General features: G+C 40.8%; 1 protein-coding gene across 3 annotated transcripts; it reads left to right on the forward strand.

The window, feature by feature from the left end:
- Positions 1-329: 329 nt before the first annotated feature.
- tango2 (transport and golgi organization 2 homolog (Drosophila)) lies at positions 330-19358 on the forward strand. 3 transcript variants are annotated; one of them, XM_035639015.2, is made up of 9 exons: positions 330-487; positions 1798-1921; positions 6969-7057; positions 8985-9104; positions 10028-10145; positions 16429-16496; positions 16698-16851; positions 18339-18443; positions 18938-19358. In XM_035639015.2, exons 2-9 carry the CDS (start codon positions 1866-1868, stop codon positions 19056-19058), a joined length of 831 nt encoding a protein of 276 aa, XP_035494908.1. In that variant the 5' UTR covers positions 330-487; positions 1798-1865; the 3' UTR covers positions 19059-19358. The 3 variants fall into 3 exon arrangements, with proteins under 3 accessions (XP_035494908.1, XP_035494911.1, XP_035494909.1); XM_035639018.2 differs by having other exon boundaries at positions 16701-16851; XM_035639016.2 differs by having other exon boundaries at positions 330-478.
- Positions 19359-20893: the final 1535 nt, after the last annotated feature.

Consider the following 20893-nt stretch of genomic DNA (forward strand, 5'->3'; position numbering starts at 1 on the left):
TATCATAAGCGATTCTGATTTGGATACTGAGATGACGATTCTTGCACACAATTAGGTTCTTAAAAGAAATTTGCTCCATTTGTCTCAAGAAGCCAAGCTTAAAACCTGAGTTAAAAATGTTTACAAACGAATATTTATCGATGCTTTTATTTTGAAAGAAAACCATTAACCGGACGCTCTACACTGGCCAATCACAGCGAAGCTCAGAGCCCCGTTGGAAGTGCACTCGTTTTAATATATGGAGTGCCGGGGTGGGCGGGGTTGTAGACAATGTGGCAACTTTCACACCCGCCGTCGAGGTTTATGAGACGAGTTGGGGGCTCAAATCGAGGCCACCCTTGTGCGAGCAGCACTTCCTTTGTCAACAACAAGAGTAAAGACCCAGGAAGTCCAGTCAGCTGACACCACAGCATAAAACAGCTGAGCGTTTAGCCCAACACTTTTCATTTGAAAGTCTAATGTGGCGCGCATAACTGAGGTAGTCTAGGTAGGTACTTTAACTTTTCTTTCCCTGTCTCTTTGTCATCGTTTAGTTATCGACTGTAGCAATGCTAACGTTATAGCTAGTTATTGAGGTCACCAAGTTGTGTGTGAAACAAGTTTTTTTCTGGTCGAGGTAGAACTAGCCACATCCTATACAGTAGTACCGCTACTTAACCAATGTGTGGTCCATCTCCCGGCATCATACCTAACTAGACAGTGTCTGTTCTGTTTGGCTAGGAACTATTAATAGCTTGCTACGCGCTATTATTTGAACTGTTAACATGTGCTGTCAATGTTTACTAGTCTGTGATTTATGGCCCTGCCGTTACTCAATCTCTACCTTTGCACTCATCACAGTTCCTAGAATGACAGAGATAATACAATCCGCTGTCTGATACTTCATCTAACATTCTGGACACAGGCGCACACACAACATGGTCCGTTTGATGGTCGTACAGAATAAGTCTCACCACTAAGTAATTACTGTTCAGTAAAATAACAGCTGTACTCCGATGAGTGCGTCCTGAACACATGGAACATTCCTCAGTATCTTTTCTGAATTAGTAGTGAGCCATCTTTTCAAAAAATGAATATCACAACAATTTGAACACAGTGACGATCCATGATCTGATTCGCGATCCGTCTTCCCAATTTTGAAATGTATTGTGGAGAATTTCCAAACTTGAACCAGTCCATTGACTTACACAACATAGCACGATAGGGCTCCATGTCCAGAGCTAGATAGACTGTGACAGCCTCAGGCCTAGCCACAGTTTGCGTCGCTTGTCACACTTTTTCGACCGCTCTAACGTGTCAAGAGAGTAATGACTGTTTATGTTTTGGGACCTCATGATACACAGAGATGACAGGTAGGGTTTGTTGCGCTTTCGGCCTGCCCCTTCACATGCTTCCCTTTGACGTGTCGTATCGCCTATTGACGGCAGTTGCCCATAAAGTTTATAGGCGACTTTGGTTTGAGAAATACCTGACTTGTGCATAGCCGAACCACTACTGCACGGCTGAAGTCCAGTCCAGTTTTGGCAACAGCTCCTCATCTGCTAGCAGCTCATATTGATTTGTACAATATGAAGAAACAAGCCTATAATCGAGGCACACGATTTGGTCAATCAGCACAGCCGTACAGTACACAATCATTCTGTTGACTTGTGAAAGTAATGTGGATCCACGTTATTGGAGTAAATCGAATGTTAATGTCATAAAATATCACAGTCTCACCATACTGCCACGTACAAACAGCTCCGTTAAACACATGTGCTTACTCCTTTCTTTTTTCTGATTACTCCTCTTTGTCAGATGTGAGTAAGATTCAAAGGCAGATGCGGACTGACTGAAAACCCTGTCGTCAATCCCCCAGTGCATCGATGTGTATAATTTTCTTCAAGTTTGACCCTCGGCCTGCATCCAAAAATGCCTACAGGTAGGGCAATTAATCCTCTCATTTTCATATTGACAGTAACTGTGCTACATTAAAAGGTTGGCCATGCTGTCGAAGAAGGGGGGATGTGCGAAAGAAAGCTCTTGCAAGGAAAAATATAATGTCACAACATCGATCATGTTCCATAAAGACCAGGAGATGTATGAGATTTTGTGCATTGTGTGTAGTACAGCGTAGTACTCTAGCTACAGCTGAGGTGGAAACATTTACACATCTTCACAAGTTCTTGAACAAACAACGGAGCTGCCTTCAAACTTCTGACAAATGTAATGACTTACCAGAATTAGAGAGCACAGTCACACAGAGATCTGCACACATGGCGCTAGCAGAGATATCTTGCTTATGAGTAGTTAGAGCAGCTGAATATAACAATTTGGTCAACCTGCTAAAACCAAACTGAACTCAAGCAGCAAGTGGAAAGACACCAAGATAAGTGTCAACTATCGTAAACATCTGTACACATGTGATATAAGCGCCGCAGTAAGTTTATGTTAAACTTTAAAATCCTGAAGTACCCACTTTTCATCTTGACGAATTTACTGGGACTATTAAAAAAAATCAATTCTCAAAATATCAGGTTGGCTTTGACAATGCTGGGTTTGAATATTTCACTCTTATAGCTTCAATGAAGTGTTGGAACATGTAACTGATGTGCTGCTACAGAAAATCTAGATAGGTTAAAAAAATATGGGGGAAAAGCAGTATGGCTGATGTATCAAGTCATGTCAAATCTTGACGTCTCAATCTCGAACAATGAATGTTCCCTATTTTATCTTATTCCATGAATATCAAGTGTGCCACTTCAAAGGAGTTAGAGGAAAGAAATATGAAAAGTAGTTTTCCATCTTTTCAGTAGATGAAGATAATTGATTTACATGATTTTATTTAACCAATTAGGTGTGATGTAGTTAAGTTTTGGACAGTGTCATCAATGTCTGATGAAATGACATAAATACCTGTGCAAAACTCCATCACTCGTATCTGGCACATACTACTGTCGACATTACAATGGCTAGAGAAAATAAGGCACTTTTTAAAAAATTGCTAAATGAATCTTTTTGCAGCCTCCATGTGCTCCTGTAGCTGTAAAGGATAACTTCTTTCAGTGTGCATCACAGACCAGCTCACGTATACGAGCAGTCAAAGTGACTTGCAGTGTGATGTGAAGTCCAGTTTGCTATAATCCTCCATAACTCGAGAGAGAGCACTCAACCTGGCCATAGTCCCATCTGTCCTTGCCTCTGGGTGTCTGACCCTGCCTGAGGATATCACAGCAGAAGTGTGTTGTGAGTCGTGACTCAGACCTGAACCTGGGGAAAGGTGAAACGTACTTTGTCCTAATGCGGTTACATCAGTGCTATATATAGACTACTAGTTGCAGAATTAGATTTATTGTGCCGGGTTGATGTCTAAATCAAAAGAAATGTGCAGGATACTCGGGACAAAATGGGGCTGAAGGCAAGATTTAAAGTTCCATTAAGCGCAATTATTACACTCCCAAAGCGCAAAAGATACGAGTTTATCTTCAGGGGTTAAATGGGTACATGTTCAGCACAAATGACTCAGCGATTACCCACATGCTGAGATTTCTGTATTATGAAACTCAAGTTTCTAGTCTGCACTGTTCAGAGCCATGCTGTAATCAACCAGCCACTAATGTAATATGAGTTTACCTGTAATCATAGCCTTAAGGCCAATCAATGTCATTTAGATATACTCCACAGACAACAAGAAGACTGATGATCTAAACAACATTTCGATATATTTTTTTTCTAAAGCTTTTGCAGTGTCTGGAATAAAAAGCTCTATCCCTGTCGGAGTAAACTTGCCAGTTAAATAATGATATATGTTGTGAGCAAGTTGAAATTTTGGCCCGACGCTGGCTCAAGAGGAAAGCTCATGGAATGTCCAAATTGTAAAGGATTGATCCTCCTGGCAGCAGGAATGTGCTCAGCATATTTCGTGGCGACCTTCCATTCAGATAATATTTTTAGTTACTCTTGTCCCACGGATCCACAGTGGGTGATGGTCCTCCACCTCTGTCCAGACTGAACTATCTCAGCTGGTTGGATAGTCATTAATTTTTTGTTTCAACATTCATGTTCCCCAGAGGACACATATGGGTGACTTTGGTGACCCCCCTGACATTTTTCTGTGGTACTGAAAGCAGTTAGTTTGCCACTTATTTGGTGCAATGCTGTTTCCCAACATGTAGAAATGGTTAGTCCAGAGGAAAAGTCGCCCAAAGCCTTTTCCTCTGGGGACAGTAAAAATCTGAAGATATATTTTCATAGAATTGTGGCAATTTTCCAAAAATACCATGTTTTCGAAACAGCTGGACGATCAAGTGGAAATTGAACCTGATGTTGGTGCGAGACGAAAGGTCAACAGTTGACCAACATTATAAAGAACGATGCATAACAAACAAACCTACTGTGCCTGCTGCCAAGTCCGCAAGCCACTGTGTGTTTGTTAAATGAGAAAAAGAAAAAAAACTAGAGTTCAGTATTCATGAAGAGCTTTGGTACCTCTCTGCTGGTTACCGTCCCTCCTACATTCTGCAGCTGGCCGACTGTCACTGTGATCCGAGCTGCGTACATGATTCCCCCCTCAGGATGCGAAAGCAGATGCTCCGGCTTGTGCTGCATCATTAGTGTTAGCTTTGTTTTCGGGAGCAGTCGTGGCTCTCGCTGTGCCGCGGGAACAGGATGCCATTAGCCTTTGATGCACAGGGGTCGACCCCTATTAGGTCAGTTTAGTTTATCGGTTTCGCTCTCACACAGGATCCACGCTCCCATCCTGAAAGATTGATAGCGGGAACATTGCCAAGCTCAGAGGAAATATACAGCTATTGTGGAGGTCAATAAATTGAATTTGCCCCTTTTTTATTCTGGGCTGTGGAATATACTGCAAATCTGTTTCAGTGTCTCTCTGCAGTGTTTAAAACCACTCCTTGATGACCTTTAACCCTTATTCTATGAATGGGAATCAGTTTTATATGCATACACACCATTGGGTACATACGTCCGCAATAAAATGTGAATTTATTTTCATATGTTGCAATAGTGAGAGGTTATCTTTTCCTCTGAGAAAAGGGAACAGTTGGGTTTTTCTGTTTCATAACACCTGAATAGCTGGATGAAGACTGAGTGAACAGTGGGTAATGGATGCTGAGGGAGGATGTAAAGCCACCAAGTGATGTCACATTTCCTTGCATGTAAAGTCACGTAGACATGCATTGCATTATATTCACATCAGTGTAAAAGCACAGTTATTTCCGTGACACCCTGAATGAGAATCCAGGTCATATTGTGGTGCACGTGCCTAACTGACAGGCAGCCTGCGTCAGACTGCAGAATCACATTCAAGGTGATTTACCTTTAGTCAGATAAAACACCTGCTGCGAGGCAGACAAGGTCAGCCTTGCAAAAGATGTAAATAAATTTATTCTCCTAAATCTGTCACAGATTTCAGAAAACAATTTCCGATGGTTTAATCTTTCATACAAATGTGTTTTTTCTCAGATTAGGTAGGTTTAGGGTCTCTTCGTTGAAGCTCTGGATGTTTACTCTGAGTGAAATATTAAAGAAAATTTTTATGGCTGCTCATTTTATCAGATGGACGTATTGTACATTTGGTGTCCATCATTTTATATGCATTTTCCCAAAATTCAGTGAGGTTTAAAATTGTATCAAAAAAAATTTGGAGGACTTTTTGTGGTTTAGTTCTTGAAAACAAGAATATATGATTCAGTGGGTCAAATCTGAATTTACAATCATATCATTAACTTTGCCTTAAATGCTCACCCCTGTCTATAGTTTGAATTTGTATCTTAGAACTATGGAAAATGGTCATAGTAATTCAAAATATTTGTGCAACAAAAAAAAACATCAAAATAAAAAAATGTAATTACTCCAAGCTGCTATATTCCATTGACATATAATTGTAGTACAGTCTAAGTCACTTGGATCTGGAAGTTCTTTTTCATTTTACTTCCATCTTTTTCTTTTTCATCCTCTTTCATTTGGCCATCACCCTCCTCCTTCTAATCTTGACCCCCTTCGTGTCTCCTGCTTGGTCCATTTGTAAGATAAAATCCTCTTTCTGAAGTTTCCTGAAGGCACCTGCGGCCTCTTATGAAAAATGGAAAACCTTACAACCCGATGTCCAGGAAACAGAGGCAGAGGCAAAACAGTCCAACGGCTCTTTTGTATAATGATCACCTGTGTAAATCTGGAGCAGTAAAATAATGGCCCTACTGTCAGGAGGAAGGTTTTAGAACGGACAACCAATTATTCTGCATTCGGAAATTACACTCAAGGGCTTACCTGACAACAGAGGATGCATCAGCTCATATTCTTTGATTGCTCACCATTAAAAAGGTCTACATGGGTCATAGCCACCAGAGATATAAGAGAAAGAATAATGTCAAGACCCATGAATAAATCTTTTCTTTTTTTTTTAAAGGAGACATATTATAAAAAAATCTCCGTTTAGCACATATATGTGTGTATCTGTGGAGCCTGGCAACCCACAAACTGTGAAAAAAGACCACCCTGTCATTTTTTGTGGGCTAGCTAAACTCCTACAGCCTGGCTCTGAACCACTGGTTGAGATTTTCTCTCCCACTGTGATGTCACAGTTGGACTCTTTTGGGGTAACCCCGCCTGCAAATCTGAGAATCTCCACTTTTCTGGTGAAGGGGCGTGACATTTCCTACACATAAGGAATCGTCTGACCAATCACAACCGACTGGGCCAGCTGGCCAATCAGAGCAGACTGGGGTTTATCGGGATAAAGGGGTTAAAAGAAATCCAGGTGTTTTCGAGAGAGGGTAAAAAAAAGAAGAGGAGCAGGAATGGACAGTATGAGAACACTGATGCCTTTTCTGAACTTTAGAGCATGTGAACCTTTTCAAGTGGTCACCCAAATTAAAAGTTTGAACCTGAATATGGCAAGCTTAGAGGGAAGATACAGCTAATGAGATGGGGTGTATGTGTTCATGATGAATGTCTCTCCTTCTCCTCAGGCTAATTTTGGCTGCAAACAGAGATGAGTTTTACAACAGGCCATCCAAGGCTGCGGACTTCTGGGGCACCGGCAATGAGATCCTCAGTGGTAAGTCAGTACGTTTGAGGCCATCGCGCCATAGCGAGGTAAACAGCTCTGAAGGAATAAGTTCTTTATTTGTCTTCTGTAACAAGAGATGAGTAAATGTTAAGAATGTTAGATCTGTTAGTTGTGTTTTTGAAGTGGAGGCTTTGTATCTATTTAACATTTATTGAACCCGTTTGTTCTCGTTATGTTTGGAAGGCCCTTTTGCTGGGGAGACCTGGCTTGGCCTCATTGATTTCTGTTAAATGTATACATGAATTATTATTATTATGAATCTTTTTGTCTCTGCGATAATGTGAAAAAAGCAGCGGATATGAGGTTGTTAGCAGCATTCAAATACAACTTTATTCAAGGCTAAATAACTTTTAACAATCAAGGGGCGGAACTGTCTCCTCCACTTCGGAATCCAATACTCCTCCGCTGCGTCACAGGACATCTCCACCCTCAGTAAACTATATTTAATTGATTGATGTCCAATACACATTGTAGCCAGGCAGGGGAAATCAATCATCCTTTTTTTTCTCCTGCTGAAGGAGGAAGCGCAGCGATAGCCTTGTTGTTCATCAGTCTCCTCTCCGCTCTGTAACAGAGGGGTCAGGACTCTAGTACTAGACCCCTAATTGATGGCTGCTTTTATGCGATGTGACAGGAATAAATGGCTCTGCCTTATATCTGGGGCTGGTTGGTGGGTGGGTGGTGGTGGTGGGATGGACAGAGCATAACGAGAAGGGAAGTAAGCAACAGCTCCCAGTGGAATCAGGCTAGCTTTCTCCCCAACCCCCAGAGGAATACAAGCATTTGGCTCTCTTGGCCACTGTCAGTGTAAGTGGACCTGTCGTTATTGATCGCCAGGAAGTGCAGTAGACGAGCGGCGCCCCACCTTTTCTGTGTCAAGTGAAGGCGACGAATGTGGAAAGAAAACGACCGATTTGCCGATGGATTGGTTTTATTTCATTACACTGCCAACGCCATACATGATGGTACTCCAATCAAAGGGCAAATTAAATGATATATCCCTTGTATTACTTGCTCTAATGCGTTGATATCAGTGACACTCCAGGAAGATGGCATCATTTTTAAAGCTTTTTTTAATAAAGTGTATCTTAATGTAGGCTAGTTCAATTTTCTTTCTGCCTTTTGTATCTGGAGGGGAGACACTTTGCTGAGAAGCTGAGCTGACTGAGATTTTGCCACACTGCGGCCTTGGCAATGAAGAAGCAAATGGAGAAAAAAAATAACCCATGAGATTGGGGTCAGTGTTGGGTTAATGCTTTTAACAGTTTGCCGCAACGTTTCCAGTAAAGAATGATGTAATTTGGCACTAATTATTCCAGTAACAGGAAATCTCCATTTAACCCAGTTAGATAATTATCATTTATTGTTTCATTATTGGATACCTTATTTTTCATATGTTGACTTGTACACTTGCCTGTTTCACATTTATGTATTTTTGCTGTTTTGAATGAAAATGCAAGTAATTCAATATAGTTAATCAGTTAAAAGTCTACCCATTGAACACTGCCTTGGTTTCCCTATAATTAGCACCAAATGATCTAGGTTGTTGTTTTTTTCAGTTAACATGAAATTGTGTCATTCATAAGAGAATGACCTGTGATGAACATACTATATGTTTCTTAAACCACTGGAAAATCTGCAAAATGTGGGGAATCACTTTACTGAATGGATCCTGACAGGGGTATCACATTCTGTGGGAATTGTGTTCGTACTGTACAGCATCCAAATATGGAGGAAACATCCATTTACCCCTCAGAGTGATATTAGGATCTTTTTCTTTCGATATATTGTGATGTTATTTTCATTAATATAATTACTTCCTGAATGGCCACAAACAGTAATCCTCCAGATGAAGGCCCGTGGGAAAATTGGGGCTGCATTTTATAAACATTGTACCACTTTTTGTGTTACACAGGCCTGGACCTGGAGTATGGCAAGGAAGGAGGATCATGGCTGGGGATCAACAAGAAGGGCAAACTGGCTGCCATCACCAACTACTTGGAAGGACATCCCAACCCTGATGCACAGGGACGAGGTGAGCCAGCATACGAATGCTTAGTGTTAGCTCACACAGCTCAAGTCTCTTACACTAACATATATTTTTGATACATTAACTGTTCCTAATCTATTAAGTCTACTCATGTAATTTCTTCCCATTGTCACTTTTATTGTCATCCACCATTTATCACCCATAAGCAAGTTGGTGTGGGTACCATTCACATTTGAACCAATACGGTCGTGGTACCGTACTTTATTCTCTCTGTAATTATTTTAGCATCACAAACATTGCAGTGCATCATCTGCGTCGACTTTTGAAAAGTGCAACCACACTTCCAACCCCTTTCTGCCTGCCATGACCTGTGAGTTGTGTGAGAACTGTGAGTTAAACGAGCTGCGCGGGTGACGTATTCATGTTAGTCTCGCTCTCTTTTTTTAGCCCGTTTCACAAAGCTTGTTCAAAGTGGGTTATGTAGCGCTTTTCTTCTGCTTCGACAGTTCTGTATAAAGGGTACAAACATGGAATTGTTCTACCGCCATGCTGCAGGCTGTGGCGATGGTCACATTGCTGAATCAATGTCTGTGGAAAATGCAGAGCCAGCATGGCGGCACAGGACACCAATGCCGCATCATGCCTCAGATTCAAGCACGCCATCATAATATCCAAAATCACCAACTGGGACGTCAGTACGACCGCCTGTTTGATGCGGGTTTTATCAAGCAAGACAACATACCGAGGGTTCTTCTTCCTGGCAGTATAGCGCTCATATACTGTAATTTGGCACCGTTTGATTTAGTGAAATATGTACTCATTAGTACAGATGTCATTCAAAGAGTTCAGTACCCAACCCTTACTTTAATGTTTTGATGCATCTAGCTTGTATATATTATTAACAGCGAGGCTGGTTAATTGAGTGTATTGATTAAAACCTGTTTCTTCTCACTGTTGCTGTTCTGCAGGATCTCTAGTATCTAACTATCTCATGGACAAGGATGTAGAGAGTTACTCCTACCTGAAGAAAGTGTCAACAGAGGGCCACCTGTACAATGGCTTCAACCTCATCACAGCAGACTTCAAGTGAGTGAACGGTGTCGTGAAATCCGTCTCATCGAATGGTTCTTTCACTGATAAAGCAGGGCCGAACCTGTTTGCATGTCACAAGTTGAAATTTATGACAGGGAGTAAGGAGAAACACATAACATGGCTGCCAATGACTGTCAGATAAGAAAAGTTCTTTGTTGCACTGTGTGGTTGTCAGTAGGTGACTTCTTACAGTCGACACACCACAGACGGGAACAGGAAAAACCTGTTCATATTTCAAGAAATCTTCATCATTAAAAATAATGAGTTGGTTTCTTTTATTTTCCTATTCTGCATCACCGGCCAGACTAAACTGAATTTGGGGACCGGGTAAGGAGAGAGAAAAAAATCAAAGTGGGATCATTGCACACTGAATAATCTGTCATGGTGGAGGCCCCTGTAGACAATAGGCATCGGAGCAGATCTCAGTTTCTGCCAGAAAGAGGTTGGCATTGCAGCTCCAACGCACGCCCCTACCAAAGAGCATCCCTGCTGGAGATCAGGGTATCCACAGTGTAGTTTAGTGTCCTGATCCGTGTATCCTGTTACCATTCCCTCAAGCAGGATCCCCTCTCCAAAGGGTTTCACTTATGCTCGTGTATCCCTTCTCCGACACGTTTTAGCGTCACGATTAGGATATAGATACATGCTGATTTTCTGTTGTATTAGGTTCACACATTTGATAAGATTTTTTTAAACTATGATGTCCGATGATAAATCATTCCTCTAAAATGATGGATATGATGTAGTATATTGAAGCACCGTGTCCTTGACTTCAGACAGGTTTACTTTGTACCCGTCGACTTAGTTCCATGACTTAGTTGAAAACTACTGTCTGTAGCCGTCCTTTATGTTGAGGTTTTAGGAGAATTTGGCCTCAAATGTGCAGAAACCAGGCAGAGAGGCACAAATAAAAGCAAAATATCCTTTATTACAAAATCGCTGCTGACAAGAAGGTTGTGCAGACTGAGTTGTTCCCAGCAATCAGTGCTGACCACTGGTATGCTCAAGTGTTCAGAGTCCAGAGGATCCGTTCCTTGATAAGCTCAGGGATAGAGCGTGCTGTCAGGATGGGCTGGCTGAGCGTGGTATGAAGACGGGCACTCAATATATGGCCAGAGCAGAAACACACATACTGACAGAGCCTATATAATAAAACTCTCAGTGTTTCCAACTTGTTGTAAAATGATAACCCTGTAAAAAAGGTCTTAAATATGGACCTGTTGGCAACATACTAAAACATCTAAAAGACTAAAGCTGAATGTCCCTGGGGGGGATTTCTCATTTATCTGTAGCCAGAGACGATGATTAATGATGTGGCTGTGGTGCTGTCATTTTCGTAGCATGCTTTCTACACAGTTTTTGAGTGTGTGATCACCCACATTGAAATGATTTATAAGACACTATACACTTAATACACAACTTATATATTAATATTTTCGTCGGGCCATGATTTATGTAATGCTTGTCTTTAATGTGATTCTTGTTAAACTAATGTCACCTTGATTAATAATCTATAACCATGTGGATGGTTTGGTCATTGGCAGCTCTGCATTTCCAAAACATCGCACTGAGCATTCCCCTCAGTGGAGCTAATGCCATATATTTATATATTTATATATTTATTTAATATTTGATATATTTTATCATTATATATTGATATTTTGATCTGACGCCTTTCTGCTTGATGCTCTCAGGGCTCCATATCCCACATTTTTCTTTCTATAGAGTCGCTTTTTGATCCCTTTTTATGTTACTCTGGCTTCAAAGTCAGTGCCCAGAGATTCTCAAGTTTAATGAATATCTCCTCTGATGTTTGCCTACAAAGAAATGCCTCCTTTAATGCATTTTCAGTCAAGGAGTGAGTGGCTATTTTATAAAAAACAACTCTGGCTGAAAAAAAAAAAGGGGGTTTAGTCTTCCGGCTTTAAACCGTGTGCTGTATTCTTGTCACAAACTTGTTTGAGCTGAAAAAGATAAACAGCAGTGCTGCAGATACTCAGATACTCAGAGTATCCGTGGTGGATGAACTTCCAACAAGTTAAAAAGGAACCACTACGAGTATTTAAGTTTTCCAAGCACTTGTAAGATTACCTATGGGCAAACGTGCACTTTCTGCAGAATAAAATATGATTTTTACTGAATAGAATTGTCAGTAGACACTCACAGACACTCTAATTTACCCTTCAATGTTCAATGAGTGAATCCAGATGAACTAAAATTGCCCCCAAAAATCAGTACTGTTGATTTTTAGCTTTTCTAGCTGTTAGCATGGAGGTCCTACTTTTTAATCAGAGAGGTGAGCCAAAGCCAACTACATTTATTCTGCCATTTAATTCTGTCCGATCTCGTAAAGGCTAATTTGTCAAGGTCAGATGAGATAAGATTTCATCATAAAATCTAAAAGAACATTATGGTCCTGACTATTTATTAAATCAGAAGTCACCTTGATGTCAGTATAATTTATAGCGATTAAATCAAGTTATGACTCCGCGCCAGCGACAGCCGTGGCCGGATCGACATCTGTCCATCCAATTTTTTGAACAAGACATCGCAGGCACACCTTTTTCCTCAAATTAGGCACAAACTTTCACTTACGGATGAACTGATTACAATTTGGTGCTAAAAGATTAAAGATCACTGTCACCTCCCAAAACATGTTTTTGACCATAACTTAAAAACCCAATTGTTAAAGAAGACATTTTATATCCAAACAGTCAAATATCAACTTCACTGTCACATAATGTTCTAAAAAAAGACCATAATCTGTCTGTCAGATCATAACTCAGGAACGGAAGGGCAGATTGTGATCATATTTCCTGCAAATTGAGCTGTGTATGTGTGTGTGTGTGTGTGTGTGTGTGTGTGTGTGTGTGTGTGTGTGTGTGTGTGTGTGTGTGTGTGTGTGTGTGTGTGTGTGTGTGTGTGTGTGTGTGTGTGTGTGTGTGTGTGTGTGTGTGTGTGTGTGTGTGTGTGTGTGTGTGTGTTCCATTGTGATTGGGTACGAGAGAACATATTGTCGTTACCAAGGAGCCCCCCACCAACATGCCCATCTACATTCTGAGTTGATAATGTCGAAAGCTCATCCAGCCATCTCCAGGCAACTACACCACAGCTGGTGAAGGGGAAATGGCTTCGCGGCCTCAGCATAGAGGACTCTTCATTAGAAACGTCTCCCAGGCAGCATACTGATTATGTTTCTGACTGAGGTCTGCAAAAGCCTGTTTTCTACTCTTCCCTCCTCGTTCTCTCTCTGCCTACTGGCCTTAACCCTCCTGCTGTTCCCTCATCTCATCTCAGCTCAACCCGAAGCACACCTGATGGGAATTTTCGATATTGTAGCCATTTTCAAAGGGAAGAAATAGAGCTATCTCTCTGGATGTCCTCCTCCTAGTGATTGTGCATAGGAAGACACCAGGGGCCTGTACTACGAAGCGAGTTCAACGTACCCAGGATATGTTCTTGTGATCTGGCCTGACTTAACCTAACATTGTCCGTCAAGATAACCTGTACTACGAAGCTGGTTATCACTCACTTAACCCTGGGTTTTTCTATCCAGTTACAAGTACGTTCATGTGGAGGAGGCAGAGTCGTTAATTACCAGCGACATCGCCAGGACCATAAATAAAGTTTTTAATATGATACAAAATGAAACGCTGATACATGCAGATCAATTTGGTTTAAGCGACATTCTATGAAGTGAAATGTAAATAATATGATCAAATAACTATGTAGAAAAAAAACACTCGAAATATTTTTCTTTGATTTAAAGTCAGCCTAAAATATAATATGAATAATCACAGGAATTTATCAAGTTTACTATTGAGTGAATATTTTTGCCCTTTTGTCTGATGATGATCAAACTATGATGAAGAGAAGCTGAAGAGATGTCAGACGGAGAGAAGTTAATGCGTGACGAGGTCAGTCACACTGAACTGTTCATTCAGGACCATGAGAAATATTGATCAGTGTGTGGATCATTGTTCTGATAAAAGGATGTTGTTCCGAGCTGTAGTGACAGAATAAGAAAGTGAAACACTATCAGAGATTGTGGAATCAAATAATCTTATCGAATTCAAATGAAGCTCTGTATTAATGAGTATGTATTTATTTGGCGTGATAAACTCTCCGTCTGTCTAAAAAACGTTTTAAAACCAGAGTGAACACATGAAAAGTCTGGAACAGCAACATGAGTCCACTCATTCATAAATATCTACTTCGCTTTATTATTATTGGTCACGTTATTCTCTAAACTCTTTTGTCGCAGTCAGGATCCCGTAGAATGATGACTATGGTTTCCAATGATCTGACTGGTCAGTAGTTGGATTGTGATCTCTTATCTAGAGATTAACCTTCTCCGGTGCACAATATCAATATTATATTTCAGACATTGTGTTTGCCCACAGTATAAAGGACACCAGGTAGGGGCTTCACAGATGCCTCCATTTCCTTTTCGGTTATTGCGCCATTTGGTTCCCACTGAGCGCACTACTGTGTACATGCAAATATGAAGGTTGACTGCTATCACCTGAGTCAACACTGGAGGCTACTGCTGTGTTCAAAGTAACCACAAGAGCACAGACACAGTCGTACTTTATGCAGACTTTTCAGCTGGCTTTGGGTACAATTTGGCAACGATATTAAAGTCTTTAATTTACAGCTTTAAAGATTCTCCCGCAGCTGCTTGGACACGTATTGTCCTACCTTTAGAAATGACTCTGTCCCAGGAAATTTACACGAGACGGAGGAGCTCTTGTGCAAACAGTTGAGAATGACACAGAGGCAACTGGAAAGCCTGTTTATCTCTAATCATTCGCAAGGTATGAAAGTGAGAATGCGTGTGAGGTTTGTTCATGTCCATCTGTGTCACATCATCCGCTGCATACTTGGTAGTTTGCTGAGGTTAAAAAGAAATAATAGTGTCCCCAATAAGATAATAAACTGACTATTCAGATGAGATCCTGTGATTTTAATTAGTCCAGTCACACCCAGCATGTTAAAATGCTTCATTCAAGCATATTTATCACACCTCCTCTTACATCAGTCTTTCTATGAAGTGGGTTTGATCAAACGATAAGGTTCCTCACTGCTTTTGTGACATTTGACTGAGGAAATTGAGGACAATCATTTTATTGTACGATCCACAGTTAGGTCTTGTTTGATAAGCAAATAAACACATGACACCAGAACCTTGGTGCATATTACAGGAAGTGGTGCCTATTTCTTGTGCATCAAAATTCAGTTCGGTCTGTTAAACATCAGAAAATGGTACAAAATGCTTATCATAAGTACCTAATATTCTATCTACATTGATATAAGGCAGAGAAATGCAGAAAATCTTCATATTTTGGAAAGATTAAATATTTGGCTCAAAAAGTTGATAATTATTATTTCCATCGGTTTATCAGTTAATCTAACTACTTGTTTCTGCTCCTAACATCACATATAAGCTCTTTGTTCAAGGGGTTGTACTGCCATCATCCTTTTCTTGTGTTGATATATGCTGTGTAGACACGAGCCACCACTCCCGTTTGCCTGATTTTGTATTTTGGCTTTTAAAAGTATCCAGTTAAATTTTATTGCGGAGCAGCAGCGTATTCTGCTCGATGTCCTGCCAACTATCGACTGGGAAACTTTCCAAGTTCGACGCTTACGTGGTGTTGCACCACATTTCAGATCGACCGATGCTACTGGTATGGCTATGTCAGAAAACTGAAAAAAATATATATTCCCATACTACTCAAAGGATTTGGTCATAACTTATCATTCACTCTCTCCTGTACCAGAGCCGTCACAGTTGCCCTTGATTTCAGATGGAATAAATTCCCTCTGACTGAGGACTTTGCAAAGAGATAAAACGCCGTAACTAAATGGTTTTGCAGTAGTCAAAGGTGTTTGCAGTGCTAATTTGTATTTTAAAGTCATAATGTTAACCAGTTGCTCCTTCAGCAAGGACTTCTATGGTGTTTGGTATTTTCCCATTTGAAATACATCTGCTAATGAAACAACCTCCTTAATTGCTATTTTCCAGTACTGCAAAAGAAAAGCCGTCATTAAAGATAACTGTCTGGTGCACTGTTGATATTCTCTGACACCCTGAGCACTCATTTCACACCATGCCCCTTTGAACATTATCTTTACTGTATTTGTGGGGGGTTTCTCGAGAGCATAGAAACATTATGACTCTTGCCACTTGCCTTCATAATTGGATGTGAACAGGTTTTAGTCATCACTAAATGCAATCTCTAATTTTCTGTCTATCTGTCTGTGTCCCGTGTAGAGCCAAACAAGACATTGTGTGTTACTATGGAAACAGAGGTAGCTCTGAACCCGTTCATCTAAAACCAGGTCTGTGTTTTTTAATGCGGTTGCTGTAGTAACCGTTCATTTCACATTTTAACTCTCCTCTTCGCCCATTGCCCATTCATGTCAGCCTGACATTTCGAAAGGTTGATATTCCTCTCAGATTTATTGGATGACGTGCAACCAGGTCACTTAAGAAAGCGTAATACTATCGACATCTCTCTGGATCTTTCTTGTGCTCCCCAGCAGGAATCTATGGCTTGAGCAATTCACTGCTGGACACTCCATGGAAGAAAATGCTGCAAGGCAAGCGCCACTTCACCAGCATTGTCAACGACCAGTCCCTGTCCTGCGATGGGCTGGTGCAAGAGCTGCTCAATGTCCTCAATAATGAGGAACTGTGAGTGATGACCGCCGACCTCCCCATTCCCTTGCAATAGATTCACACACAATGACAACACATCACCTTAATTTTTATTTATGCATAAGTCATTTTTGGTTTACAATAAGTTTTTGTTTGATTTAGGGACTTTATGATCACACACTGAGTATATTTAAATTCACTAGGAAATGTCATTTCAAGGGAATACTTTTGGTAGTACAGTTAATCCCTCTCTTACTGAGAGTTAGAGAAGAAAAGTATTACCACCATTATTGAAGCTACTGCCAATTACTTTAGTTTAGCTTAGATTAACAACAACAATAACAGCAAAACTTTGCCTACCAACATCATTAAAGCCCCCAAAATCACAGTCTACCCCTTTTTATTTTAATTTTTGCAAAAACAACAGGTTGTTTATTTTTTTGGCCATGTTAGATTTGGGATATATATAAAATCTGTCTGATCACTGATATTTTTCTGGCATGTGTATGTCAGAGTTTGGTTGAGCAGACTTCCAGTCTTTTAAGGAGAACATAAACACAATCCGAAACTCAGAAAATCCAGAAACTATAAATCATAAACGTGGACACAAAACACAAGGGAACCAAGGGCAGAGTTGACACACAAATAAAGCGTGGCTACACATGACTAAACAGAGCTTAACAGACAAACCAACAAGAACAAAGTATATAAGTTTATACTATATACACACAAGAGGGCACAGGTAATGACACACAGGTGAGATACATTAGGAACAGGTACAGACAATCACAGGGAAACACAAGAAACGTAAAGTAACCGGAAACCATACGCAGGCTCACAGGAAATTAATTACAAAATAAAACGGGAAATACCAAACTATGATGAACAAAATTCAAGGAATCACAGCAAAGTAACTTAACATAAATGTAGACACACACAAGGAAGGATAATCAAATAAATCATAACCAATATAGCCCACCAAGTAACAATGCAGTTCACAAGAGTCTTAACAAGAGATCACAAGAGGTCTGAGTCCTACCGTACCATGACAATGTTTATGTTTTCTGCTGGCACTCTGTTGCAACACTAGAGATATACACATATCTCACCAAAGAAATATTGAGTATCCTGTTTTTTCATAATTGATGGGAATGGTGGCCAGAACTGCGACCCAGGTTGTAGAAAGGAACCTATGCACCTAAAAGCGTAAGAGGGCGTGAGGTGAAAGCAGCATGTCTTGTTGCTCTTGACAGTCTCAAACATCAAGACAAAGCATGTAAACTAAATCATAAATCCTCTGCATAGTAGTATAATGCTACTAAAGGGGTTTTTCTTCATATCAAGTTGGGTTGTAGTGAAATGTGAGAAAGTTTTCCAACAACCCCGTTCTTTTAAGTTTGAGACACGGGAATTGGAAATACATGAAGTAATGGAACGCAATGCGTTGTGCAGTGATTGCTGACTCAAATATGCAGCATGGACAGTACGGTAAACAAAGATGCACTAACGTGTTTGTTTAACAGGAACGCACCTGATCCTGCTCAGGAGAACCAGGGTGATGGCCACAGCAAGCCCATGATCCGGGCTCTGTCGGCGGTGTGTGTTCGCGGACCTGATTATGGCACAAGGTCAGTGTAGAATCTCTATATACGCTCTACACATATCTCTCCTCACCTGAAGTTTCTCTTAACACGACAGGGCTGTGTTAGGCTGCAGGGTCATAGACAGCAGAGAACTGTTAGTAGTACACAAAACCCTGCTGTGTAATCAATCCTTTACAGCAAGGAAGTAAAAGGACATTGTCTGCACTGTGATACCACAGTGGATTAGTGGCTTCAGAGACTGTCCTGTAGCCAAAAGGTCAGCACGTCAGTCTTTTCCAGAGCCATCAAAGTGTCATTTCGCAGGGCCCGGCCTGCTACTGCCTGCTCATTCTTGATAAGGGCGTTTGGCCAAATGCCATAAAAAATGTGAAATGTGACTGTCAAATGATCATAGTTGTCCTCAGTGTTACTCCCTGCGTTTGCCTGTTTCTATGATTTATTTTTAAAGCATTTTCAATTTATTAATTTCATATTTTATGTGTTTGCTTGCTGGTATCCAATGTGCCCTTGTCGTTTAGGACCAACACAGTAATCCTGATCGACGCGGAAGGGAACGTGACCTTCACAGAGCGCACCATGCTCAACTGTGATACCAGCAAGTGGAGCACCAGTTCCTTCCAGTTCAAGCTGGAGGGATGAAGACATGATGGAGGAAAACCACTCTGTGCCTTTCTGCATTACCTTTCCCTCCATCACTGCCAGGTCCCCTCCAGCTGTATTGAAAACATTCAAAATCCAAAAGACTATGTGAAAATGAAGTCTCATTTGCACTTTTTCTTCAGCTAATCGACAGTAGCTGCCTCATTAACATCATTGACATGTATTTCGTATTATTGGTTTGAGTTAAAATGCATCTTTTGAAGGATGTGTATGAATTTAAGAGATGGCCAAAGAACATTTAGAATTTTGTAAAGGACAAATAAATACATCTCAAGTCGGCGGGATTTCTATTACAGATCGCTTTAAACTGCAACCAAAACTCTTGTTGACAAGATTCTCTCTTTGTTGTTTTTGTGATTTTACTTCTCTGGCGGGGCCGCGAATCTGCGACCTCGGGTATGGGAGTCCCGCGCGCAAACCACTAGGCCAGAATTGTGGTGCCACCTCCCAGCGCGTCTCTTCGACGAGTGATGTTTACAAACTGCACTCAGTGTTGTGTGGTGCGGTCCGCAGCATTTTTTTTTTGTTTTTGACTTACAGAGCCTGGGCTGAGCCGAAAACCTGATTTTTTTCGACGCACACAGAACCGACAGCTAGGGGGCAGTGAGGAAAAATTTGCTGATTTTTCCAAAATGTATATATTGCTTTAGAAATGCTTACTGCCTCTTTAAACTATCAAATCACTCATAATGAGATAGTTATCACAGCAGCAATCATTTTCTCCATAAACTAAAACAATAGGGAGGTAAAGAGCAAAAACGATGCTGTCCACTTACTCATGCATTTATCCGACTGGCCCATTTGGTGTCTTGTCGGAATGCTGCCAAAATGGACCTATGTACAATTTTTGCACAAGGCAACCTTTTGTTGCTGTGTGTAATAAAGCAGTGCTGCTTGTACTGTATGAACTATATTGGGCCTGCAAAAGTTGTTTTGACAATGAGGTTCAAATTGGGCGTATATCCCACAACGACAGGGCGTACTGCAGACACAGGAACAGACGTACCTCATAGGAGAAAGCCACGACCTCGTCGTCCGCTTGCTCCTTCTGCGCTATGACCTCGGACTTAAAGCCGCTGTGCTCGCCGTCGTCATGATCCAGTAAGTTCTCGTAGGAGTTGAGTTGCAGCTCCACCCGCTGGCAAGTCTCTTAAGGTGTCTACGAGTGAAGTTTACAAACTCCGCACACACAAAAGTGACAGCTAACGGACGGTGAGGAAAAAATTCTGTGATTTTTACAACACATGTATCGCTGTAGAATTGCTCACTGCCCCATCAATGCACATTCTTACTACGGTAATATAAGGTAGCATCCTTTAGCTACAACAATTTTAAATATGTACATGTGCATAATGCATATGATTCTCTCTGAAAATTCATAGGGTTGCTAGAGAAAGTGTAATCTGTTTTGAGATCACAGTAAGATTCATAGATTAGAATCGCAGGTTATTTGTTTTGCTTTAACCCTGAACAACTGCAGTCTCTGTATTGGTTACAGCAGCTATTTCAGTGTTAAATGCAAATATATTCAGGCGCCTGATCTCTGACTGCTTCCATGGTATAATTTTACATTTTTCAGCTTCTTGACAATAAAAACACTCCACCCAAACACTCACATTTGGCTTGCCATATAATAATGATGTTGAGAATACACAGACACACCTTTTTAGCAACAACACATGCTCATCCACCTGTCACATGGTTTCTCGATTTTACAAAAATAATTTTACTTCTGCTGCCTGTTTTTCTTGCGCAAACACGTTCCTCATATAGGTGTTCGGACACCAATTCAACAGGAATAGTCTTGCTCACCA

This window comes from Scophthalmus maximus, chromosome 3 (genome assembly GCF_022379125.1).
Source record: "Scophthalmus maximus strain ysfricsl-2021 chromosome 3, ASM2237912v1, whole genome shotgun sequence".
In the NCBI taxonomy this organism is placed as follows: Eukaryota; Metazoa; Chordata; class Actinopteri; order Pleuronectiformes; family Scophthalmidae; genus Scophthalmus; species Scophthalmus maximus.

Excerpts from the sequence above, each read along its gene's own strand:
- tango2 (XM_035639015.2), top strand. The coding sequence starts at position 1,866 with ATGTGTATAATTTTCTTCAAGTTTGACCCTCGGCCTGCATCCAAAAAT. Across the intron at positions 7,058-8,984 it reads CGGCAATGAGATCCTCAGTG|GCCTGGACCTGGAGTATGGC; the intron begins GTAAGTCAGTAC and ends TGTGTTACACAG. Across the intron at positions 16,852-18,338 it reads GTCCTCAATAATGAGGAACT|GAACGCACCTGATCCTGCTC; the intron begins GTGAGTGATGAC and ends TTTGTTTAACAG.